The sequence below is a fragment of the Cicer arietinum genome, chromosome 2 (genome assembly GCF_000331145.2).
Source record: "Cicer arietinum cultivar CDC Frontier isolate Library 1 chromosome 2, Cicar.CDCFrontier_v2.0, whole genome shotgun sequence".
Classification (NCBI taxonomy): Eukaryota; Viridiplantae; Streptophyta; class Magnoliopsida; order Fabales; family Fabaceae; genus Cicer; species Cicer arietinum.
Window position 1 is genome coordinate 11,498,506 of NC_021161.2, and position 24,275 is coordinate 11,522,780.

General features: G+C 32.1%; 3 protein-coding genes across 3 annotated transcripts; all 3 read right to left on the bottom strand.

The window, feature by feature from the left end:
• Nucleotides 1-954: 954 nt before the first annotated feature.
• LOC101496271 (uncharacterized) lies at nt 955-2,656 on the bottom strand. The gene is made up of 4 exons (XM_004490085.4): nt 2,352-2,656; nt 1,843-1,932; nt 1,639-1,735; nt 955-1,357 (listed from the first exon to the last, which is right to left on the bottom strand). Exons 1-4 carry the CDS (start codon nt 2,563-2,565, stop codon nt 1,219-1,221), a joined length of 540 nt encoding a protein of 179 aa, XP_004490142.1. The 5' UTR covers nt 2,566-2,656; the 3' UTR covers nt 955-1,218.
• A 3,144-nt stretch (nt 2,657-5,800) lies between these two features.
• On the bottom strand, nt 5,801-10,682 carry LOC101495937 (uncharacterized). The gene is made up of 5 exons (XM_004490084.4): nt 10,316-10,682; nt 10,010-10,142; nt 8,543-8,667; nt 8,260-8,406; nt 5,801-6,284 (listed from the first exon to the last, which is right to left on the bottom strand). Exons 1-5 carry the CDS (start codon nt 10,508-10,510, stop codon nt 6,153-6,155), a joined length of 732 nt encoding a protein of 243 aa, XP_004490141.1. The 5' UTR covers nt 10,511-10,682; the 3' UTR covers nt 5,801-6,152.
• An 8,090-nt stretch (nt 10,683-18,772) lies between these two features.
• Nucleotides 18,773-23,904, bottom strand: LOC101497141 (uncharacterized). The gene is made up of 9 exons (XM_012712843.3): nt 23,706-23,904; nt 22,662-22,879; nt 22,356-22,470; nt 22,101-22,190; nt 21,090-21,260; nt 20,881-21,000; nt 20,429-20,539; nt 19,151-19,232; nt 18,773-19,068 (listed from the first exon to the last, which is right to left on the bottom strand). The coding sequence occupies exons 1-9, from the start codon at nt 23,835-23,837 to the stop codon at nt 19,010-19,012; spliced, it is 1,098 nt and encodes a 365-aa protein (XP_012568297.1). The 5' UTR covers nt 23,838-23,904; the 3' UTR covers nt 18,773-19,009.
• Between the last annotated feature and the right edge of the window lie 371 nt (nt 23,905-24,275).

The window sequence follows — 24,275 nt, forward strand, 5'->3', positions numbered from 1 at the left end:
ACAATAACAATGATTAACTTAATGCTAATTTATACAAGATTTTTCAAATTTATTTATTTTTTTCTTAATATAAGACATCTTTTAAAATTTCACATATATTTATAATTTCTTTAAAAAAATATCTCTTTTTTTATGAAAATATCTCAATTTATTTATGATTAAAAAATATAATTTCTTTTTATCTCTTTATCAATAGTATTAGTTGGAGGACTAAATTTATATGTTGAAATATATTTAAGATGTTAATATTTTTGGAAGAATTACACAGTTAATAATTGTATAATACTTAAACCATTCTTTTAATCGATTCTAAAAAATAGTTTATAATTTCTTTTTTAGAAATGAAAAAATAAAATTTCTCTTTCTTCCTCCAAAACTCAACTTCAAAATATAATTTAAACAATTTTCATATTTATCTACGAAGTAGAGCGTGAAGGATGGTCGAGCCACTAACAGCGATGATAGCAATAAATATGAGCGCATGCAAAGTAAATATGGTAAATAAAACAGAATCATAAAAAGGTTAGAAATGACCTAAGAGATGCAATCACAATCCAAAACTTCTCAAACCAAGATCCATGAACTTGTTTGAACCCATAATTAAAGAGTCTTCTTCAACTTGCAAACTTTCCTTGAGAAACACTTGTTAGGTGTACTATTTGTATAACTCACAACTCAATCTTTCTTGAACCTTTTAAATATATAGAAATTGATTGTAATTTCACTTGTCATCGTAGAAGAACTCACGGTGAATTCACGGTTACGTTTTTACATATCCGATAGACTATAAATTGAATTAAATGCTTCATTCGAACCATTTCTTTTCCTTTCCATTAGGTATTGCATTTCTGCTTCATTGGATATGCTACTTTTGTAGTGAAATGTTTTTCTTTTTTCTTTTCTCAAACATGGTAAATTAGAATCCGAATTTTTGTTATATATCAGAACACAACATTCAGTGTAGGACTTAGATTTTTCTCAATACTAAAAATAAGAAAGTACAACCATCTAAAAGTAGTATTTTTCTTTACAATCATACATTAAAATAACCATGTATAATGAAAGGGCTCAAGAACAAAATTTTGAAACCTTGCAAGAGGCTAAAATTGTTTCTTCATTAGTGCTATGGCACCCTACATGCCAAAATTGTGCAATTTTTCCTTTTCATAATAATATATTAGAAATATTTTCTTCTCTCTATGCTCTAGTTGCATCATGTTACTTTTCTCCAACCTTCTCTTTCAACATTGCTATGAATTTCTCCCTGTCCTCTGGAGACATTCCCTCTGCTGAACAATCACCAACTCCCCATTCTGCTCCACGTAAACAGTACTTGTTCTCAATTTCTTTGCTATTCCTGAAGAGTAACACAAAATGTTATGATAACTGATGCAGAAAAACAGGAAAGTTATTACCTATGAAGCACTAATATAGATACAAACATCAGACACAACACTGACACATCGATACTAATAGTAACTTGAAAAAATAAAAATAATTAAATATAATCAAATGTTTCGGTGTCCTATCGGTGAAATGTCTTTCTGTTGTGTCCGTGCCTTCAATCGCAGCTCCCTAAGATTTTGTCTAAACAAAAATGCATAGATTCAATTTATGATATAATGACTAAATAATTACTTCTCTTTATTCAACTTAGATTGTTCAAGCAGTTTCTTCACCAGGGGAGATGATCTAAATCTTGCATCATTTTCAGCATATTTCTTCTGGTTTTCTTCTGTGAAATAAAAATAACAAAGATGAACTAATATATGTTAGTTTTTCATTTCATCACATTAAGCTTTACAAGCATGCATTAAGACTTAAGAGTTTGAAAGTTGAAACCATTTATGCGGCTGAGGAAGTCAATCTGAGGAAGCTGAGGACCAGGAATAGACTCTAGTCCTGATATTCCTGACATGAATCCAGCATGTGCTGTAAAAAAACAAAATTGCTCAAACTTTTAATTAGTTAGCACATGTGTGCAAATCACAGATTTTAAATTGCGTTCTACAACCACAATTACAGTCTGAAACCGCATACAAGAAGAGCTTGATACAAAAGAAAATTGTTTAGAATATTTCATATTAATGATAAAAAAGATATCAAAACCAGTACCTACTATTAACTACTTCTAACTAACTTTAGTTTTAGAGGTTTCTCCAATAGTATGGCAGCAGCAATTGTGACCGCATCGACTGCATTTGCTTGTTTTATGCAGCAAATAAAAGTTTACATCTAAACAGCAATTTAAAATCATGGTGAAAAGAAGGTTCAGCTAGGCAACACTAAACAAGAAAGTGAATTGCATGGTACATGAAAGAACATGCAAAAGGGTATTGATAAATTACTACCAGGGGTTGACCAGAGAAGAATTGCAATTGAAGCAGCCAAAGGAAGTGATTTTTGAAGAACATTGTAAGAAGGAGAAGGAGAAGATAATGAGCAAGACAAGTGTGTGTATCTTTTTGTTATTCCAAACTGAAACTTCTTATGAGGGGGGGTGCTGAGTTTATCAGAGAAGGTGGAGATATGAATGAAAGATGGTAGTGAAGAGGAACCTACCATGATTGGCTTCCCTTCCCCTCTCTACTGTCTATCTGATGAACAGTTGGGAGGAAAGGGCAGGGAGATAAGAGGGGGAAGAAATACATGGCTCATATTGCTTCTTTTATATATATATATTCAATTTCTCTTTTCAATTTTATTAGTTACATTCTTACACTTAGATAACTTACGAAAATTCAATTTATATAATCTACGTAAATTTAATTAAAAACATCCGTTAATTTAATTTACGTAAAGAAAATATTTATTTGGGTGTAGCTGAAAATAAATATGGTATAGTTAACCCAATTGTTTTCTTTTGTGTGGTTATGGTTGTTTTAGAATTTCGAAAATAGTTTTTTTTTATAAATAAAGTTTAACTATTAAAGATAGATATTACTAAGTTGTCCAGCGGATTAGGGTGGTCACTTTAAAATGTTTGGTGGTATGGTTAGTAATTGTGCAAAGAGATTATCATCAACAACTCCCTAGGATAAAATAGTTAGAAACTGTTTTGATATTTTATTGCATTGTAGAAAATCATTTTATAATTACACTTTTAATATAGCTATTATGATCACTCAGAAGTTTGATACTAAGATCACTCTAATTTTGACTGGACAATATTTCGGTAAAGGGACAGAAAGAAAACAGGCGAAGCAGAAAAGGGAGAAGAGAGAAAATTCGGAAAACTTCAGAGTTTTGGTGCACATTTGTGAATTGAGTGAAGTCCTCTATTTATAACGGAAATTTGCAACTTACTGGAGCAAAAATCGCGCGAACGTTTTTAACTAGTTCACATAAAACGGATCTTTGATATCGGAGGGAAGTGGAAGAAGACTCGCAAACGCAAAGGAAAAATAGGAAGAAATGGAACACACTCGTAGAGAGCAAGAAAAACATGCGATAACGTACACTAAAATATATATATATATATATATATATATATATATATATATATATATATATATATTTGGTTTTAAAATATAATGCACCACATAGTTTATGTATATATATATATATATATATATATATATATATATATATATATATTTGGTTATAAAATATAATGCACCACATAGTTTATGTCTAAGCGGTCGAACGAACTGCACGTCTGTGGTGATCAATTTAAGTGTGTTATTTTTCCTTCACAAAATTGAGTGTCCGGGACACCTCAAAAGGTCCATTTCCACCTTTATAAATCATATTAGTGTGTGAAAACTCTCTTATACATTTCTACAACCTTTAAAATTCACATAATATTAACTCTAAGTTTTAACACTTGGTACAGAAGTTTCATGGGTTACACTTTTTTTATTTATAGTTACATTCTTACTTATACCTTGTGCTACTTGGTAAATTGGTATTGTCTAGACTTTTTTAATCATGGGGAGGGTATAACACAACTAGAGTAATAAAGGAATTTTACTTGGACCGGAAAGAAAAAGAAAGGATAAAATAAGAAAAAATGTTAAATAAGAGTCTTTATGATATTGAATTTTGTGTCTTAGTTTTCAAAACAATTTTGTTGTAGATCAAAAAAAATTTAATGTATTTTTAAATACGGCTTTAGAGTAGAGAAAACTTTAAAATGTATTTTCAATATTAAAAAGTACAAAATGTGTTTAGAGAACAAAAACATACTATCTAGCTTTTTATTTGGATTGAATGACTTATTGTTTTGGTTTCTCATATTTGTTACATTCGTAAATTGTGGAGCATTCGATTAAAATCGAACAAATTAAATTTTAGTTTTATATATATAAATTAAATCACTGTACTTGTAGGAAAACACCATTTTGTTAAATTTGTGTCCATTTTTATCTTAGTTGTTTTTTAGTCTAATTTGAAATGGTCTATTGGTACTAATATGTGTTGGTCAACTCGGGCAACTTCCTTTCATAAGGAGAAGGATGATAGAAATTCAAAACAGCAGAAAATGTAAAATGAAAACTAAAGTGAGGAATTTGAATTTTATTATTTTTAATTGAATAGTACAATGCTATGATCTATATATATATTAAGATCACTTTCTAACTAACTCTAAAATATACATAAACCAACTCTAACTGACTCGTAACAAACTCTAACTCACTTGTAACTCACTCTTAGTTGTGTTAATGTATATTTTCTAATAAAAGATATGAGTAACTCACTTTTAGTTGTGTTAATGTATTAATGTATATTTTCTAATAAAGGATATGAGAAATCAAGTTTAAATTTTAGTGTAATCAAATGTTAGTCTCATAATCAATCCAAATAAAAAGATGTGGGGATACATTGGTGGAATCACTCAGGTACAAATGTCCTAATTACTATGTATTCTAAACTAATAAGAAATGGTCCATTAATGGACATTAGCTGACGACAATTTGATGATTAGAATTTGAAATTTTCAAATCAACCGTTAAAATAAAAATTTATAAAGTAAAAATGTAAATACACGTCTCCACGCAGTTCATCACTATCTTCCTATCACTCTCTCAGCCTCATTCCACCATGGTTAATCCTCATTGAGATAATCCCCACATTGGAGTATCTATTTGGACCAAATGCTTCATGAGTAAATACTCATTTAAATTGGTGTTTCTTTTCTTATCCTCAAATGTTCTCAAATAAGTAACATTACAAGTTTGAATTTACTAATTCTAACGTCTAAAATGCACCTTTAAATTAGTTAATCCAGACAAAATTTGAGAATTTTTTAGAAGATTCGGTGAGAAAGAAAAAAAAAACTTTCATTTAAATTAACATTATTCCATAAAAAAAATAAAACAAATTAATTGATGAAATTATATTTAATAAAAATAATGTACAATCAATTTCGTGCATATTTACTATAAAAATAAAAAATAAAATAAAAATAAAAAGTAACCAACAATACAGTTACTTCCTCCTTTGACCTTAGTCGTGTGTTTCGTGCTCAATTTGTTTTGTAACAATCATTGTTGCTCCTTTTTATATTAGACCACCAAACAGACATAATAGAATTGCTGGTTAATTGCTGTCAAAACAAAATCTAGTTATTTTGATAGTACAACAGTTAAACAATTTTTTATCTGCTATAAGTGAAGTTCTCTTTCTTTGGTTAAGTTTGAAGAGATTTAGAGAAAGCATCTCAGATGAATTTGGATCATCTCTGTCCCCTCAAAACAAATTTCATCCATTGGATCACTTGAACAGCTGAGATTTTGTTGAAGAGGTAGGAGATGCAGCAGAAGATAACAGCTACAATATTCACAAATCACAAGCATCATAAACCTTAAACCTAAGTTGTTTTAGCATATGTTTTATCGCTTATCAATGTAAAGACACAGTAAAAATTAGGAAGCGACAACTAGCAACATCAAAATACGCGGTGATGGAGCATCCCACCGTGAAAACAAACAGGTGCTTAATATGTCAGCGAAAATTAACCTTGAATACCGGTTAAGAATGGTATCGAAAAAAAGAGAGAAATGCAAGGTTGGTTGGCGAAAATGCAGGCCATTGAATGCACTCAATGGTCATACACATAATACAGGTCTTAAGCAAAACCTTGTTTCCTTTACAGCACAATGCTCTCTTATTGCATTCCTCACAATTTTCTCATTCTCTTGTGTTTTGTATCACTCTAGCATGGTCTTGGCAGCATCAATTAATATTGGTCTAAACTCATCGGTAGCTCGACCGAGTACGGTGTACCCTTCCTTGTCCTCCACATCCACATCTGCTCCATGCCTTATAAGAAGGAGTGCTACCTGTAAACCAAACACAAGGTAGATATTTATGCACTGCATCAATGTATGGTGCTCCAAAACTATGAGACTCCAATAACAAAACTACCAAAACATTTCTCATCATAGACATTTTTTTTGTTTCCCACATGTTCTTTCCGCGGGATATTCAAGATATTGTCAAACACTAAACGTGGACACCTCTCTTGGACGAGATTCGAACTGTGGTTTGTCATATTGCGGGAAACTAGTCCCTTCCGCAAGAGCTGATGAATTACAGAATTATTGATGAAGCTAACTCTAAAACAAATGCACTCATCATTGACCTCCATTTGTTTTATGCAGATACTAAAAGAAATAACTAACGAATCCAACCCCAGAACATTTCATTTGCAGATTCTGCGCACAAATTTGGATAGTACCTTTGCTTGGCTGTCGCTCTTCGGTGTGTGAATTAAAAAGTTACAGATAGTATTTGATACTCTTGAGTACTAAACAGTATCATGAAGTTTGTTGTATGCCTCCAACCACATTTTTCACCTTCTATAACATTTTATAAGCTACAACTACTAACCAGAATTTCCTTTGGAGTCTTGGCAAGGACACATTAGAGTGCCAATCCTGATTCTTTATTGTCTAATCTAATTTATGTAGCTTGAAATTATCAGGTTTTAAAGTTTATAGCAATGTTGATAAAATCATGATTCTACCTAGTATTGGGAGGGGGTTGAAAGATCGTAACCCGGATCGTAAGATCCTACCAGATGGTAAACTTATACTTATATAAATGGTTTTTATATACACATGCATAAAAATATCATAGATCAAGAAAATAACCTCTAAATCAAAACATTCAATTAAAGTTCATAACCATAAATTCATAAATAATTCAGAAGACCAAGTCCATAAGTCATATCATTAATTCATAACTCCAAAAAAACAGAACAGAGGATGAACTAAAAAAAACAGAGGCACCACGCAAGGAACAGAAAAAGGAAGGGAAGGAGGAGTTAGCATCGCCGTTGCCAGTGGAAGTGGATGTGAGAGAAGATGGAAGGTTTGAGACTTAGGCGATGTTCTTTCTGCTATTTGATAGTTGCGCGCGAGAAGATGGAAGGTTTAAGTATCACATAGTTTTCTTTTTAAAAGTAAAAATACTGGGTATTTTTGAGGAATCCCAACCTGGATACTAAAGAATTAGGATTTTCGGTGGGAAAATCTGACCCAGTTTCAAACAGCTCAGTTGTGACGAACTCGTGATCCCACAAGTTGATGGTGAAATTTGCAATTTAGCTAGGAACTTCACGTGTCCTATCCAATGCGCATCGCAGCACGAAGAGAGGAGTTTGGATCGCAGGATCATACAATTCCAGAGGCATACTTGCAATTTAACTATTGTAAAGAAACTTTAAACGACACTCAAATTGAAATGAAGGGAGTAACTGTTAAGAAACATCATGTTCAGATATTTATACTTACACTTGATTAAATCACAAAAAATTAATATAGAATCCTTCTAAGAAGTTGGCATGTAAAAAAACTTATCAAACTAAAGGATTATAAGAAAAGTAATAGATGGATCAAGAATTTACAACAACTTATTTAATGCACACGTTTTTTTTTATAAGCAAATGTTAGTGGCTAATTTGTTAATGATGGAGAAATGTTAGTAGCAGGGGTCGACCCTGGTCTTCCTACACAGAACTCCTATGGTGCCCAACCTTTATCACTGGGCTATTATTCCTTCTGGGATTATTTAATGCACAAGTAAATAAGAATTTTGCAAACTAAATCAGTAAGAATGGTGAAGCTGTCAAAAATTAAAATGGAAACATAGCAATATTCCTACCATAAAAATCATAAGAGGAACATCTACAACAAATACATATCAATTTATGAGAAATACTGTAGAAATGCACCCTGATAATGCATACTCACTGTTCTACAGTATACACACAACACAAGAGCACATAAGCACAGATAGACTAAGCATACATACCTCTTTGTTATAACAAACCACTGCATTCATCAGAGGAGTTTGACCAGCTCTATCAACAGCATCGATATCTGCTCCTTCTTCAATCAAAAGTTCGCACAGCTCAGAATTCCCAGTGCTAGCTGCCCGATGCAACGGGGTGCAACCAACCTGATCATATTAAAATTTACAAGGCATACACTATAAATTATTATAAATGTCATCTTTAATAATGTGATTATTATGAAAAATGAGGGACATTGAAACCATAGTGTCACAAATATATCAAATGAATCCATGCTATAACCTTGTCCTTTAAATTAATCTTGGCATCATGGGAGATGAGTTTTTCAGCGACCTTTGACCGACCTTTACTGGCTGCATAGTGTAAGGCAGTACGTCCTCCATTGTTTTTTATATTAACATCAGCTCCTACAAAAAATGAAGAACAAGAACATTAAAGATAGTTGATGAATCATTCTACGTTGTAAATGAAATATAATCATGAAAGGTATGGGTTATCAGTACTGCATCTTATTACTAGATCCGCAAACCTTTAACAACTATGATATCACAGATAATAACAACCTGCAAGTTCAATCAACTTATATGAAATAAAGTTAACGGAAAATTGCAGTTGACAAACTAAAAACACGACACGAGCATGACATGAGACACTAAGACAATACAACACAGACACAGAGATAGGACAAAGCTATGACGCACAAAATCTGACACAGACACCGCGACACGGCTAATGTCCAAAATATAGGACACCAGGACAAAAATCTAAATTGAGCATTAAGATTAATATATTAACCTTCTAAAAGGCAAATTATGGTAATGGTAACGGCCCTCACAAAAAAGAATACTAAAAGGAATCATTTACAATGCAATCCTTACACAAATAATCCTAATATAAGAAGATGGATCGTGTATTTTATAACAACTAGTTAATCATATGATAATGAGCCTCACAAAAATAATGATAATAGATATGATTCTGCTATTTGTCTAAAAAAGTAAAAGATCTAATATAGGGTTAGGACTTAGGACTATCTGAGAAGAGCAGGTGTGGCGCTGTCCAAGACATCTCTAACAGGAGTCTGAGCCAAAAGAATAAACTTTTTAAATTGGACACTGTTAAGAGGAGTCTGACATGTGTTCAAGGCGTGTCTGAGAAATGTCTGTGTCCAAAACATGTCTGACACGCCGACGTGGCCCTTTGTAGAAGTGTTTCGTATTCCATAGCAACAAAGTGTCAAAAAAATATTGCAGATGACACAACCAAAATGTGAAAATAAATGTTTCAGAAGTTTGTATAAATCATAGTTAACATAATAAATAGTACCATTCATCTAATTATTGTGGCTTTCTGATACAAGTCCACATGTACCTTTTCTTAAAGAGGAATGCTGAATATCACAAGAGAATTCTCACAAATACATCACGAAACGTTGAGATTGGTTGTAAAGGTGGTGTTTTCCAGCAAATCTGGAACTAAAACAGATTCTCTATTTTTTTATAAAACCCACAACGTATTCAGAAAGTGCTTCGCGTGGTTTCACGAATAAAAAGATAATGTAAATAGCATTCCTCTTTTCAAAATGAAGTCATACACTCAGGTTAAACTGAATCAAACTTAACAGTCCCAATGAACACACATGAAACACTTATCCACTTAACTCACAGTTCAATCAAAATGAAAAAAGAAATGCTGCTAGACATTAGGCATAACAATTAATCTTTTGAAGTTAATAAAATAAAAATAAACCTTTGTTCAATAAAGCCTCCAATATCTCCAAATTCCCAATGCTGGCAGCAGAATGAAGTGGTACCCACCCTTCCTCATCAGCACTATTTATAACCTCAGCAGATGCGTCAGATGACAATAATATCTTCACTACCTGATAAATTCCCATCCACAACAACAACAAAATATTCAAATTTTAAGCTTAAATAAAATTGACTAACTAAAACCCCAATTTGGGGTTTTGATACAAATGCGAAAAAGAACAAATTTTTATGCAATTGAAGGAAAAAGGAGGAGACCCTTTTGAGCAAAGAGGAAAAGGGGAACCTGAGAGTGACCAGAAGAAGCGGCAACATGGAGAAGAGAACGAGCATCTTCGTTTCTTAAAGAGAGGGCTTTGGAGAGTGTTTCAGTGGACAACGCTTCGAAGACTGAAGAATCTCCTTCTTCAGCTGCTTTGAACAGATCATCCTCTTTGATGTTGTTCTCTTGTTTGTTCTCACTGTCTACTTCCATTTTCATTTACAATCCCTTCTCGTTTGTTTTTGTGTTTGTTTTTGTGTTTGTTTTTGTTTTTGTCTTGTTAGTCAAGGTATTTTTGTATGTCAGTGTGACACAAAGCACTCAGGAAAGTAATGATTTACAGTGTTTGGAATAGAGAAAGGGAAAGAAAAAGTGCTACAAAGGAAACAAGATACATATTTTGAAATTGTTTCTATTGTTTGGTATCTGAATAAAATGTTATTTTAGTCTTTAAATATTTTAAGTGGTGTTATTATATTTTTAATATATCAAAATTATGAAAAAGAGTATATTGTAAAAAAAAATGTTTGGAGATATTTTTTTTAAGTAGGTTTCAAAATAAAATTGCTCTCTAAATAAGTATTAGGTTTTATTTATTTATTTTTTAGAGACGGGTGATTTAAGATATTTTTTAGTTTGGAGTTACCTTTTTGTAGGTTGTTTTCTTTATTTATTTTATCTACATATATATTTAGTTTTTCTTTCGTTTTTTATGTGATTTCGTCGTCGTATAAGTGTAGCGTTTTTTTGTATTCCCGTCTTGGTGCAGCGCTTTTTGGTGTTCTTGTCTTGCGCGATGTTTATTTGATATAGATCAGTAAAGTAACTTTGATTTATTATAGATTGCAATTAATGACTTTAGCGTTATCAATGTTATAAATCTTGAGGCATATGTATTATGGACACTCGAATTTTGTCATATTTGTAGGCATATTGTCATTTTGTGTTATTTACCTAGATGTTCTGAGTTTGTTCGCAGACTCATCCTTTTTTGTTTTAGCGATTTTGAATTTGTATTGTATCAACGTATTTCACCGATTGAAATGAATGAATATCGGTCTTTTTTAGTCAAATAAAAAATTGATCTTCGATTGTATCTTTTGTTAGTTTATTTTTCAAATGTAACTTTTGTTAGTCAATTTAATCTATAAAATTACTATAAAAATTATAATCATGGTTGTTTTTGCAATTTCAATACATTTTCGCATTCAGCGACTATAACATTACCACCTCACACATTTACTCCATAAAGTTATGATTTGCTCCATAAAAAGTGAGATAGAGGAAGAAAAGTATATTCTAGATTCTACATAGATTCTTTCTCTCAATTTTGAAATGAAATGGACTATATTTTCTCATTTTCTTTGAACCTACTTTCTTTTTGTCATATTCTATATGTTAGGCTATTTTTATCATTTTAAAAGTATATCACTTTCTTTCCTCTCACTTTCTACACAATCAAAAATAAAAATAGAAAGTTTTATCTTTCTTTCCTTTAACTTTTTCTCCAATAAAACAACTAACATAACACTTTGTTTTCTATTCCTTTTTTTTTTCTTTTCACTTTCTTTTTAACATTGCATCTGACATAGTCACATAAAACTTAGACGATTCATTTTCCCGGGTGATCTTTTTGAATTTAGTGTATCTACACTAATTTCTTGTTTGTTTCAGTCCAAAAATAGAATAAATAAAATGATGGGACTGTTTTTCCTTTGTTTGGTCAAGACAAATGGAAGAGAAAGGAAATAGTGTAGGAACCATCAATTTTTGAAGAAAAAAAAATCATTACATTTAGATTATCTCATTCTAGTGTTGAATGCATAGAGACTAGATTACGACAATGTTGCATTGACCCTTCAAAATGTAATGCACGGGTCCTTCAAAAGAGCTATTGAAGGACAGACTCAAGAACATTCAACAATTATGTGTGTTTGATCCTTCTTAAAAGGTCTTTTTAAGTATATAAACATTTTTTTCAATAAGACGTTCTTGGGTTTCCAAAGTCCACGTACAAATGAGTTTCATGAAGAACTATGAACATTTCTTTCTTTCATGCACCAACAATGATACTACTAAATTTTTCATTCATATCTCACATTCATTGGACCCCTAAAAGTGTCTCTCTACTCCCTAATTTTGACATTAAGAAAAAGTGTCCAGGATGCACTCAGGATCATCATTATGGACACACATAATTAGTACTCAATCAATATGAACAAAAGCTTTGATTCCATTATACGAATGTAGCTAGCCATATGTCACTTATGAAACTATTTGATAAGCATGTCAACAAGGTCAACCCTAGGGTACCCGCTTAAACTCACACTGAGCTTTATAGAAAAACTTCTTTTGATTAGGCCTAAATATCGGTCGATTATTGTCATTTCGGGTAAAAAAACCAAAACTGACAATAATTGATGAAGATAAAACACCACCCGTCTTCACCCAATTATTTGCACGGTTTTGTCGAAGTGACAAATAGAACGGGTAGCAGTTAAATCAAATGGATGAGGAGGAGAAGATGTTGAAACATGATGGAGATGAGTAACTCAATTGTAGTCTCTTTAATGGGTTGCATAGTTTGGTTGAACGACAAAACACTAACATTTCTCTCCTAAAAACATGGTGGAGATTAGTAACTCCATTGCAGTTTTTAATGGGTTGCACAACTTAGTTGAACGACAAAATACTGAAGTTTCTCTCATTTAAGGGATATAATTTGATGATGTCTATCCATGTTGAGAAGTTCTTGCAGATTGAGTTGAGGAGTTCTATGCATGTCTAGAAAAAAGAAAAAGGCTAATGACAATATAACTATAGCTTTTGGTCAAGTGGTAAATGTTATATCCTTCAATTGATATCAATGACACGAGTTTGTATCCTCTAGGTATAAAAAATACAAGGCAACTATGCAGAAAAAATATGGTTCAATTAAAAATTTTCGGGATAAATGAGGTCACATGTGATCATGACGTGCGGAAATAACAAAAATACAGTTCTAACCTCAATTGTCACATCTTTTAGAGTCAATCATATTTATTCAAAGTAAATAATAAAAACCCGACAACACATAATCTAGTAGCTACAGTTAAATCTTCATGCAAATTACACTTCAACTTCATCTCCGAGCTCATCAACTTCAACAAGATCATCATCTATCCGCACATATTGTGCAAGCAGCCACAAGGAAAAAATAACAGAATTCGATCACCATACTCAAAAGTATAAAACGAACGAAGTAAACTAATTAAATGTGCATTACATCAACACTTAATCAACATAACAAAGTTCAACACATTAAACATAACATTTGTAGTCAGAAGCGGTCGTTGTGGCTGCAACCGCGTTGTTGTGTGGCGTCGTGGTGGTTCGATGATACACGAAATGCCGTCACGTTACAAACTAGGGTTAGGGTTCTAGGAAAAACGTGCAACAATAAATGCAATGGGAAAAATGTTGTTTCTGGGAAAAACGAAACAGTAAATCAGTAAATGCGCACATTTAATATTTTATTGCCGCTTTTAATATTTTATTGCATCTCTTCTGCTACTTTGCTTATGCAAAAAATACTTTATTTTTTTTTTCCTAATAAAAACATAATACACTCAAATATCAGAAACATAGTACACTCAAACATCAGAAACAGAGCACACTCAGACATCAGAAATAGAGCACACTCAAACATATTCTTGTTCTCATTAACTTATCTTCTCCGCCCCTATTCTCTACCTCTCTTCTTCTTCCAATTTTTGTTTCGGTCATTCCTTTTCCTCTATACTATGGCATCATCTCAGTCTCAACCAACACAATCAATACCTTTGAACAACCCTAACTCTTGTGGTCTGGTTAAATCCATTGGGAATAACCTTGACCCAACTTGGGATGGAATAGCCTAAAGATATCAATAATAAGAGGAATGATACATGCGATTTTTGTCTCCATACATATTCTGGAGGTATTACTAGAGCAAAGAGACACCAAATAGGATTAAGGGGTAATGTTAGTTCTTGCAAGAAAATTCCCCAAGGGGTAAAGTTAAATATTCAAAAAGACTATGATAAGAAAAAGGTTGAAAGTCAACATTTGTTGGAGGTGAACGTTGATGATGATGAGCAGTATGAGGTGCAAGAAACCTACAATATTTGAGCTGAAAAACAGCAACAATCTATTGATGCCCCTGCTGCCAAAAGAGGAAAAATTGTCAAAAGACCTTTGGCTTTGCTATATAATAAGAGGCCACCAACATCAATAAGGAAACAAGCATTTGCAATAAGGAAACACGAGTTAGGACAATTCAATTTTTAGCTCGATGGTTTTATAAGTGTGGAATTCCCTTCAATGTGTTGCGCGACAAATCCTTCAAGCTTATGATTGAGGCAGTATACAACTAGGGTCCGCATCTAAAGATTCCAAACTATCAAGAGTTACGAATCCCACTCTTGAAAAAGGAATTGGAGCTTACTAGTGAGATGTTGCAACCACATATTGTAGAACGGGCTAAAAGTGGTTGTTCGATCATGTCTGGTGCATGGACATATCGCAAGAATAGGACATTAATCAACTTCATGGTTAATTGTCTACGTGGGACAATGTTTGTTAACAATGTTGATGCTTTTGGGTATGTGAAGATCAGACATAAACTATTTGAGCTCTAGGATGCTTTTGTGGTAGATATGGGAGAAGAAAATGTTGTGCAAGTAATCACATACAACGGTAGAAATTATGTTTCGGCGGGTAAGAGTAACTTTGTTTACTAGTCTAACTTGATTGTGTCAATTTGGTAACTTAGATTTATTTGATATTGTCCGTAGAAAACTACAAGCAAGAAGACAAAAATTCTTTTGGACACCACGTGCAGCACATTGTGTCAATTTGATGTTAAAAGACATTGAGAAACTTCCAAAAATAAAAAGGCATGTTAAAGAGGGGTCACTCCTGTAGGCTTCATTTACAATCATACCATAACCTTAAATACGATGAGAAAATACACCGACAAAGCTGAACTAGTAAGAGTTGGCATTACTCGCTTTGCTACTCGTTTTATCACATTGCAAAGGTTGTACAAAATGAAAAACAACCTTGGTAGGATGTTCACCTTGGATGACTAGTCCAACTTAAGTGTATCTAAGGAGCCTAAAGGGAAAAAGGCAAGAGACGTTGTATTCTTGCCATCTTTTTGGAATGGTGTGTTCTATAGTTTTAAGGCCATGGGACCTCTTGTGCAAGTACTAAGGCTTGTTGATAATGATAAAAAGCTTGCAATGGGTTTCATCTATGAGGCTATGGATATGGCCAAGGAAACCATGATGAAGTCTTTCAACAACAATAAAGACAAGTACAAAGATATTTTTGCTATCATTGATAATAGATGAAATTGTCAACTTCATCATCCACTTCATGCAGCTGGTCATTATCTTAATCCCTGGTGATGCAAGTGTTGACGGGAATAACAAAATTAATGATGGACTCCTCACATGTCTTCAGAGGCTAAGTGCTACTACTAATAAAGAGGATAAAAACTACTGTTGAACTAGCATATTATAGGAGGTCTGAATGACTCTTTAGCATAAAGGCTATATAAGAAACATAATTGTTATGGCTCTGGGTAAGTCAAAGTGAGTTGTTTTGATATATTTAATTAGATTTACATGAAATATTGTGTTAATAGTGATCCTAATTGGTTATTCATTATAGGTGAGTGGTGGAGAACTTATGGACGTCATGTTCCTAACTTGCTAAATATTACAATTAGAGTATTAAGTTTGACATGTAGTTCTTCAGGTTGTGAGTGCAACTGGAGTATTTTTGAGCAAGTTGTTGAGACAAAATCTCAAATTAATGTTTTGATGATAATTAAACAAAGGCTAATTAAGACTTCTAATTATGATTCTAAGTGTTTTATCATCTAACATTTGGGAAGTGTGTCCAACAACTATATTCATTTTAAAATGAATATCCAAACCCTTTTATCATCTATAAATTGAAAATCAATTGAAAAATGAAGGCAAGAGTTCAATTTACAAATCAACCAACACTTGTTCAAGTAATAACAAGTCAAAAACTCTTCAAGCAAACTCCAGCTCTCTTCACTATATCTTTGGATTATCATTTACTGAGTTTGTCTTTATTTATCTCAAACAAGTGTTGAGAAGTTCCAAAGATCCCAAACACTTTTATCATACACATCATTTGTAACTCAAGTCTATCTTTTATGTTAGACTGAGTGTGTTTATAAAAATCCTTTCAAGGTTGAAAGGTGATTCTAAAAATCTTTTATAGATTGAAAGGTGAAGATTGTAATTGATCTAGGTGCGATCAAGAGAAAATGTGTGAAGGAGAACATTCTTGGTTTTGAAGCACATAGTTAAAATCTCACAGTTGTAAGGACTAGACTAACCCGAGTTGGATGAACCAGTATACTTTTTGTGTGTGATCCTTCTTTTCCTTATCTCCATTTGTTTATCACTCACTTAACACTGATCACATCGTGAAGTTTATTGTTATATTACTAACAAAGAATGTTCTCCTTTTATTGTTTATCAAACCAAGATGATTCTTGAGTTAATTTAAATTAAGCACATGAATCAAAATTTTAAAAGGCTCACAATTCAAACCACCTTTCTTGTGAGTGACATTGCTACTTCACAACTCACTAAATGTCATTTGAGTTTAATTTGTTTGAAATTGTTGATTGATTGTTTGATATAGTGGTTGTCATATTTGGTTTTTGTGAAATATAACTAAAAACTAATGGAACGCTTTGACATTCGTGAGTTAATTGATCCCATTATCTTAAAGGTAATGAGTGGTTGATGGAAGTAATGGTTGAAGATCAAGAAGCGATTGGAGCTGGAGATGACTTGGTATTTGAGGGTGATACATTGACTTGGGAGGATGTTGCTGATATGGCAGGGGTTGGTGAGCCAATAACAATCACTAGGAGTCCACCAATAATGATGAACCAAGCATCTTGTTTAGGCACACATAACATAGAGGAAGAATAGGAGGATACAAAACAAATTGCACTTGATAATGATGATGAAGAACTTGAATGTGATGATGAGGAGGAGCTTGACCATGATGATGATAGTGATCCCATTTAAAGAACACTTGTTTTTATTTAAATGCTTAGACATGTTGTTTTGAGCCTCGGAGGCCGAATCTGTTTTGCTTTTTATTTTTTATTTTTTTTTAATATGTTTGAATATTAGATGTGTTATGTTGACCTTAGAGATTAGAACTTATGTGTTATTTTCGTTTATATTATATTTGAAATATTAGTAGCAATGACCTTTGAAGTTATGAGTTAGGGAAATGTTTCTTTAATTTTTACACTTTTCTATTTTTTTTTTACCTTTATGTGTATGGTATTAAATATAATCGCTCTAAATGTTTCCTTAAACTCTTCGATGTAACGGCTATACTGCTACCTGCTACACTGCTATAGCATTCTAAGGGTGGGCCGATACGCGACGCTATCTACTACTAACTACATAGAACATAACATAATATGATTTAATGCATGTTCAACCAATATGAAATTTAATCAGCAACTACTTCTCATTAAATCCACTACTTGGGATTGTTACAAGTAGGAAGACGCTCTCCTACTTAACGGAGAAGAGTTTTTAGTCGGAGTTACCAATATTTTATAGATTGCTTTAGTGGTGTCATTAATACCATTTAGAAAAACAACTTATATATACAATCATCAAATTGATATCATTTAATCCAACACAATCGATATATGTGACTTGTGTATCATAAAGTTGCTATCATATTCATCAATATCAACAATATATTATTTACACAACATCACAATCAATCATTTCCATAATTAATTCACATTTACTATTCTTAGTTAAGGTTATTAACATACTATTCTTCATTTAATCGATTAACTATCCCATCTAATCAATTATCTTGTACTTAATCCATTAACCAAGAACCTGACTCATTAATCCTAATCACAAGTTGACATTTAGTGATTTTTTAGATTTTCTAGCTACTTAATCGATCAACACATGAATTTCACTACGTCTAACCGATTAACACAGCTTATCAGTAAATTCGACCCCTAGCATAATTCAACAGAAACATACCAATTATCAAATAACACAACAATTCATCACCAAAACATAAATCACACGTATTTAGACATACAACTCACATAATTCAGCTATTTAATTGATTAAATAAATTATCTAATCGATTAATCAGACTTCACTCTGCAGTAACTCTTACCCAACTAATCCATATGGTCCATAATGAATAAAATTTCATTTTTCAAATCTTAATATATGGTTTGAAAGCAAAATAAAAAGTCACTTTTCCATTAGATGAAACCATGATACGTAAACTATATCCAAACATGAATTACGTTTTCTCTTACCAAGTCCATTTTTATGTTGAGTTTAATAAAATAAAATAAAATAAATAAAATATAACTTGAGTAAGAGCAAAGTTTCTTTTAGACAATGGTAGCAAATACGAGACATTTTATTTATTTAATTCATAAGCACTAACACCAATAATTGTTTTATCATTAAAAATATTTAACTTTAATCATATGAGCTGAGCATTAAGGGACCTAGAACTTGACCTGTGATTAGAAAAACAGCTCAGATTTTAACACACTAATTAGGCTGAATCTCAAAATCATCATCAAATACCCAACTATTAGTCTTTACCCATACAAGAGAACAAATACACAGCCTAACATGTTGCAAGAGCTCTGAATGAATTAATCAGAACATCTTCTTTCAGATTATGACCTGTTAATCACAAAATAAACATATTAACAAGATGAAGAGTATTCAAATTTGTGCTTACACAAGAGAAAGCTCTTCTAGTTACCTATAAAGACTATCTTATTAATCTTGTTTTCTTCCTTCCCCCACTTGCGAGCAGGAACAATCTCATATAGTTCTCTCACTGCCTGCGAGGTTTTCACCAATCAATTATTTAAAACCCAAATATTATATAGAAGGAGGCATACACTCTAAAAGTAAGTATTTCTCAAAATGACTACTTTAATCCATGTTTGGATTTGCAGTAAGTTTAGTAGAATCACTATGAACTACTGTGATTTTGTTGAAGCTACAAAGAGTGATTTCGACAAAATCTACACTTTGTAGCTTCGACAAAATCACCATGACTCAAATAAAATACGTAAGCATTTTTTTTACTATTAACTGTTAGATGGAAGCTTCTAATGTTATAAAATTGAGTATATCAAATGATTTGAAAACTAATTGATACTTCATCTAACTACTTTATGTTAATGTATAACATACTTTTCAAAATTTATTACTTACATAAGTAAAAAATAAACCACAAGATTGCATACCCATGAATGTCAAATTTATCTAAACCATGGTGTGCATTATAATCATGTTAATATTCAATGTTTCACTTACCAACGATACAAAAGTTACGAAGTAGAGTAGATGTTTAAGATTAGCAAGTGAATAGGTGTATCAAATTAGAGGGGAAACCACTACTACATATCCATGATCTCGATTGATTTTACATGTGACTATCATCCATGTACAATAAGATTTTTAAGGGGTTACAAGTTCTTAGAATTTAGGATTGGGCCAAACTCAACCCAACAAAGATGACTTTTAAGGTGAGAGATGCCTCTACTTATAAACCCTTTTTAGGACCATATCACACACCCCTCATGACCAAGAGGACAAGAATAGACATTTGGAACATGACTTGAGTGACTCAATAATAACGGATGTCCTAACAGATCTTATATAGACTCTTATACTATCTTAAAATTTGGAGTTGGACCTAAATCAACTCCATAAAACCGACTTTTAAAGTGAGAAATGCCACTGTTTATAAACATTTTTCGGACCATATTACATCCAATATTAGACTCTAAACACAAGCAACTCTTGACCATTTAATCTTAGACAAACGGTCAATCAATCTTGAACATTTTCACATTGTTAGATTAGCTTCACTTGCCAACTCACGCTCTCACTAGATCTACCTAACAAAATTGTACGTGCCTAACCACTGGTGAAGATGGATCATATATACCTGCTTAGAGACAGAAGAACATTCTAGTACCATAAGACAAATTTTAGGAAAATCATAATGATGTTAAGTATAACTTACCTGCAGAGTATGCAATTGATCAGAGTTTTGAACACTTAAAACTCCTTTGCAACGGTATACATCCATATCATATTTCTTATCCCAAAGAATCTCCTCTAGCCATATACAAGTCTACAATGGTTTAAACATTATATAAATTGTTAAAATTCAGTGTAAGTTTTTATTATTGCTTGATTGTCCAACATCCTAGACTAATTGTTAGTAGTCCTAGTCAATACAACTTCCTAGACATTGAATATAATTATTACAACATCATTATAAATAGAAGTTGTATGATCTCATTAGACACGCAGAAATTACTCATACTTTACATAAATAAATACCAGTTGAAACTGAAAAAGGTTTATTCGAAAGATACTTGATTAGAAGCTATACAAGAAAGAAAAAATTCAAGTAATTTTTATATATAATGTGATCTGCAATAACATCATGAATGAAATTTGAAAATCTACCTTATCAAGATCAATTGCGCGTGTCTCGCAAATGCACAAGGTTCTCACGCCACTATCATGGAGCTTTTTAGTAGACAAAGAACGACTTTCTTCTAACAATGCCTCTAAATGTGTTGCATGCTGAAAAGAGAGGCGGCAAATGGTAAATTGCAATCATGAAGGTGGGAAGAAAAGACTATGGATCAAGAACGAAAATACATATGATTTACTGCGGTATCATAAGCTTGGCGGTTCAATATCTTAGATAAGTCGACTTGACATCGAACAGAATGAATTATCTCTGCAAGTGTGTTAATGTTATGGATTTCCTCCTCAAGTTCCTCCAGAGCTCCAGAACCTTCTGCAGATACCAAATCAACCTTGTTAAGAATTACAATGTCCTGAAACAAACAGCAAAATTATTAGCTCTTCAATATACAATTCTACTATGTAAATTCTCTTAAATGCAGTTATGGTCCCTCTACTATCACTGATTCATGATTTTAGCCCCCCAATGTCTAAATCCAATATATAGTCCTCAATTTCAAAAATTTAGAAATTTTCCCTACCAATAAATTTGGGGTTTACTTTTGTTGATGCGTCAAGGTTAAAAATTAGTTGCCAAGTCACAGGGTTGAGTTGAGTGACAATGAATATGTGGATTAAATATTATTTTATTTTTCGTATCATTAAAGTATTGTTTAAAAAGTAAAACTTAAAATGAAAAAATAATTTAAAACCCTAAAAAAATTAGATTTCACAAAAATTATGCATTGCCACATGACCTAGTGACTTGTTGGCTTGTTATTTAACATGACAAAGCAGCAAAAATAAGTCCAAAATTCAGCGTTGGAGAACTTTTTTTTGAAATTTAAAAAATTAGGGGACTATATTTTCGAATTTAAAATAGGGGGACCAAAATCGTGAATCAGCAAAAATAGAAGTACTAAAAGTTCATTTAAATTATTGTTAGGGTACTATGGTACCTTTACTTGTTGTACTATGCTAGTACTTGACCTAAATTATCAGCATAGATAGGGGAGATATATGGTCAGTTTTATATATAACAATTACTTTGTCTTGTTAGTGAAATATAGTTTAAAGTGTTCCTTCTATCACAATTTTTTTTCTTATCTTTTTTTCATATAAAAATAAAAATCTGACAACTATTAAATGATAAAAAAAATGCATTATCAATAAGAATCAATAACTGAAATCCAGTTAATATAATAAACAATTACCGCAAATGCTATCTGAAAATATGCTTCAGGAAATGAAGATGAGCCACGGTGCTCCTTGAGCTGAAACCTAACATTTTTTGCATCGACAACCTATTTGGACAGAAACACAATTAGAAAAAGGCACCATGATTCACAAATCATAAGCCATGCTTTCATGTACTAAGGAAAAAAATAGCTTTTGCTACATTAGCGATGGCCCGAAAATAAAAATAAAAATAGAAAACATAATCAATTTCATCCATTAAAGACACTTACAGTGACAATGGAATCAAGCTTCACGTCAGATTCCAACTGTTCATCCAACCAAAGAATAGATGCCAGAGGTGCTGGATTAGCCAAACCAGTGGTTTCCAGCAATATATGGTCTAACCTAAAGATACAAAATAACTAAATAATTGTGCCAAGATAAGACCCACTTTGCTGAAAACTACATCAATTCATGACAGAACTAAAAGGGGTTTTGATAAAAGTGAACAAAAACACTATGCAATTAAATATCATTACGAGTAAGGTGCTTCAATTTTTCTATGCCTAAAAATTTGATAGTTTTGTTTGTTTAACCTTTCTTTTCTCTGTACAAGCTGCTCAAGGGCTTGAACCAAACTATGCTTAACAGTGCAACATATACACCCATTAGCAAGCTCAACCCATTCTTCAACAACTGCACCACCTTCCCCTTCATTTATCAGTGCTCTTTCCACTCCAATTTCCTCACCGAATTCATTCAATATGACAGCAATCCTCTTCCCGTGTTGAGAGTTCAAGATATGATTCACTAACTGAAAGTCAAGATAACCAATTCACAACTCCACATCACAAAATCATTGAAACACTATCACTTCAAAAACCAGTGAGTAAACAATCATTTTTTAGTCGCCGAATGTATCGAAATAACAAAAATCAGTGCTATCAATTGTGGATCACGAAAAATAGCACTTAGTTCAAAGTCTGCTACACTACATTGCTATAATGTTGCTATAGCCGCTATTTAACAATACGCTGTACTAAATCACATATCACATATCAATAGTGGTTTGTTAAAACATTGACAAAAACATCTTTGAGCCGTCTTTTGTTTGTAATTACATGGACTAAACCGACTAAAGGGATACACATATGAAAACTAAACTAACCAATGAAAGGCACACACAAACAAGGATCAAATTAATTAACAAAAGAGACATTCATATATGTTTTTGAAATTTTGATGCATTTAAGTGCTATAGTAACAGGGACTCACACATTCAAGTATCAAAATGGTTATTTACTCAAAACTAGTAATAATACTAATAAGCAACAAAGACATGAACAAATAACAAAAAGAGACATTCATATATGTTTTTGAAATTTTGATGCATTTAAGTGCTATAGTAACAGGGACTCACACATTCAAGTATCAAAATGGTTATTTACTCAAAACTAGTAATAATACTAATAAGCAACAAAGACATGAACAAATAACAAAAAGAAAGAAAAAAGGGAGAAAGGACACAACTTTAAACTACCCAATTAATAAAAAATTGAAAATTAGCAAAAGGGAAAATTGTGAGTGGTGAAAAAGAATGGGGGTGTTAATTTTGATGGAAAGGGGTAAAAAGGTAATACCGTAGACTTGCCAGCACCAAGATAACCGGTGATGAGGGTGACACCAACAGAAGGTTGTTGAGAAACGGATTGATCATTATCCAGTTGAATCTGAACAGCAAGAGGTGGCTCTTCGTCTTCCTCGTGCTCCATCTTCGAGTATTCTCTTCTATTTCCTTGTGCTACACTATGGTCTATTTCTTTTAACTTTGAAGTGCTACAAATACAATAAATGGAAGTAAAATGTGAATTTGATTTAATTGTAATTTTCATTCCCTACTTTTATCATCTACTAGTTTGTAACCCGTGCAGCCGCACGGAAACAATAATTTTAATAAATAAATAGTTATATTATATATATATATATATATATATATATATATATATATATCACAAATAAATAGATATATTTTATATATATATATATATATATATATATATATATATATCAAATTTCATAAATTTTATTAACATTTAAAAAATAAGTTGACTTAAAAATATAATTTACAATACAAAAATTAAAAAAAAATCTAATTTTAACTTAACTTAAAAACTAATTTCTTATAGACTCGACTCAATCTTTAATCTTAC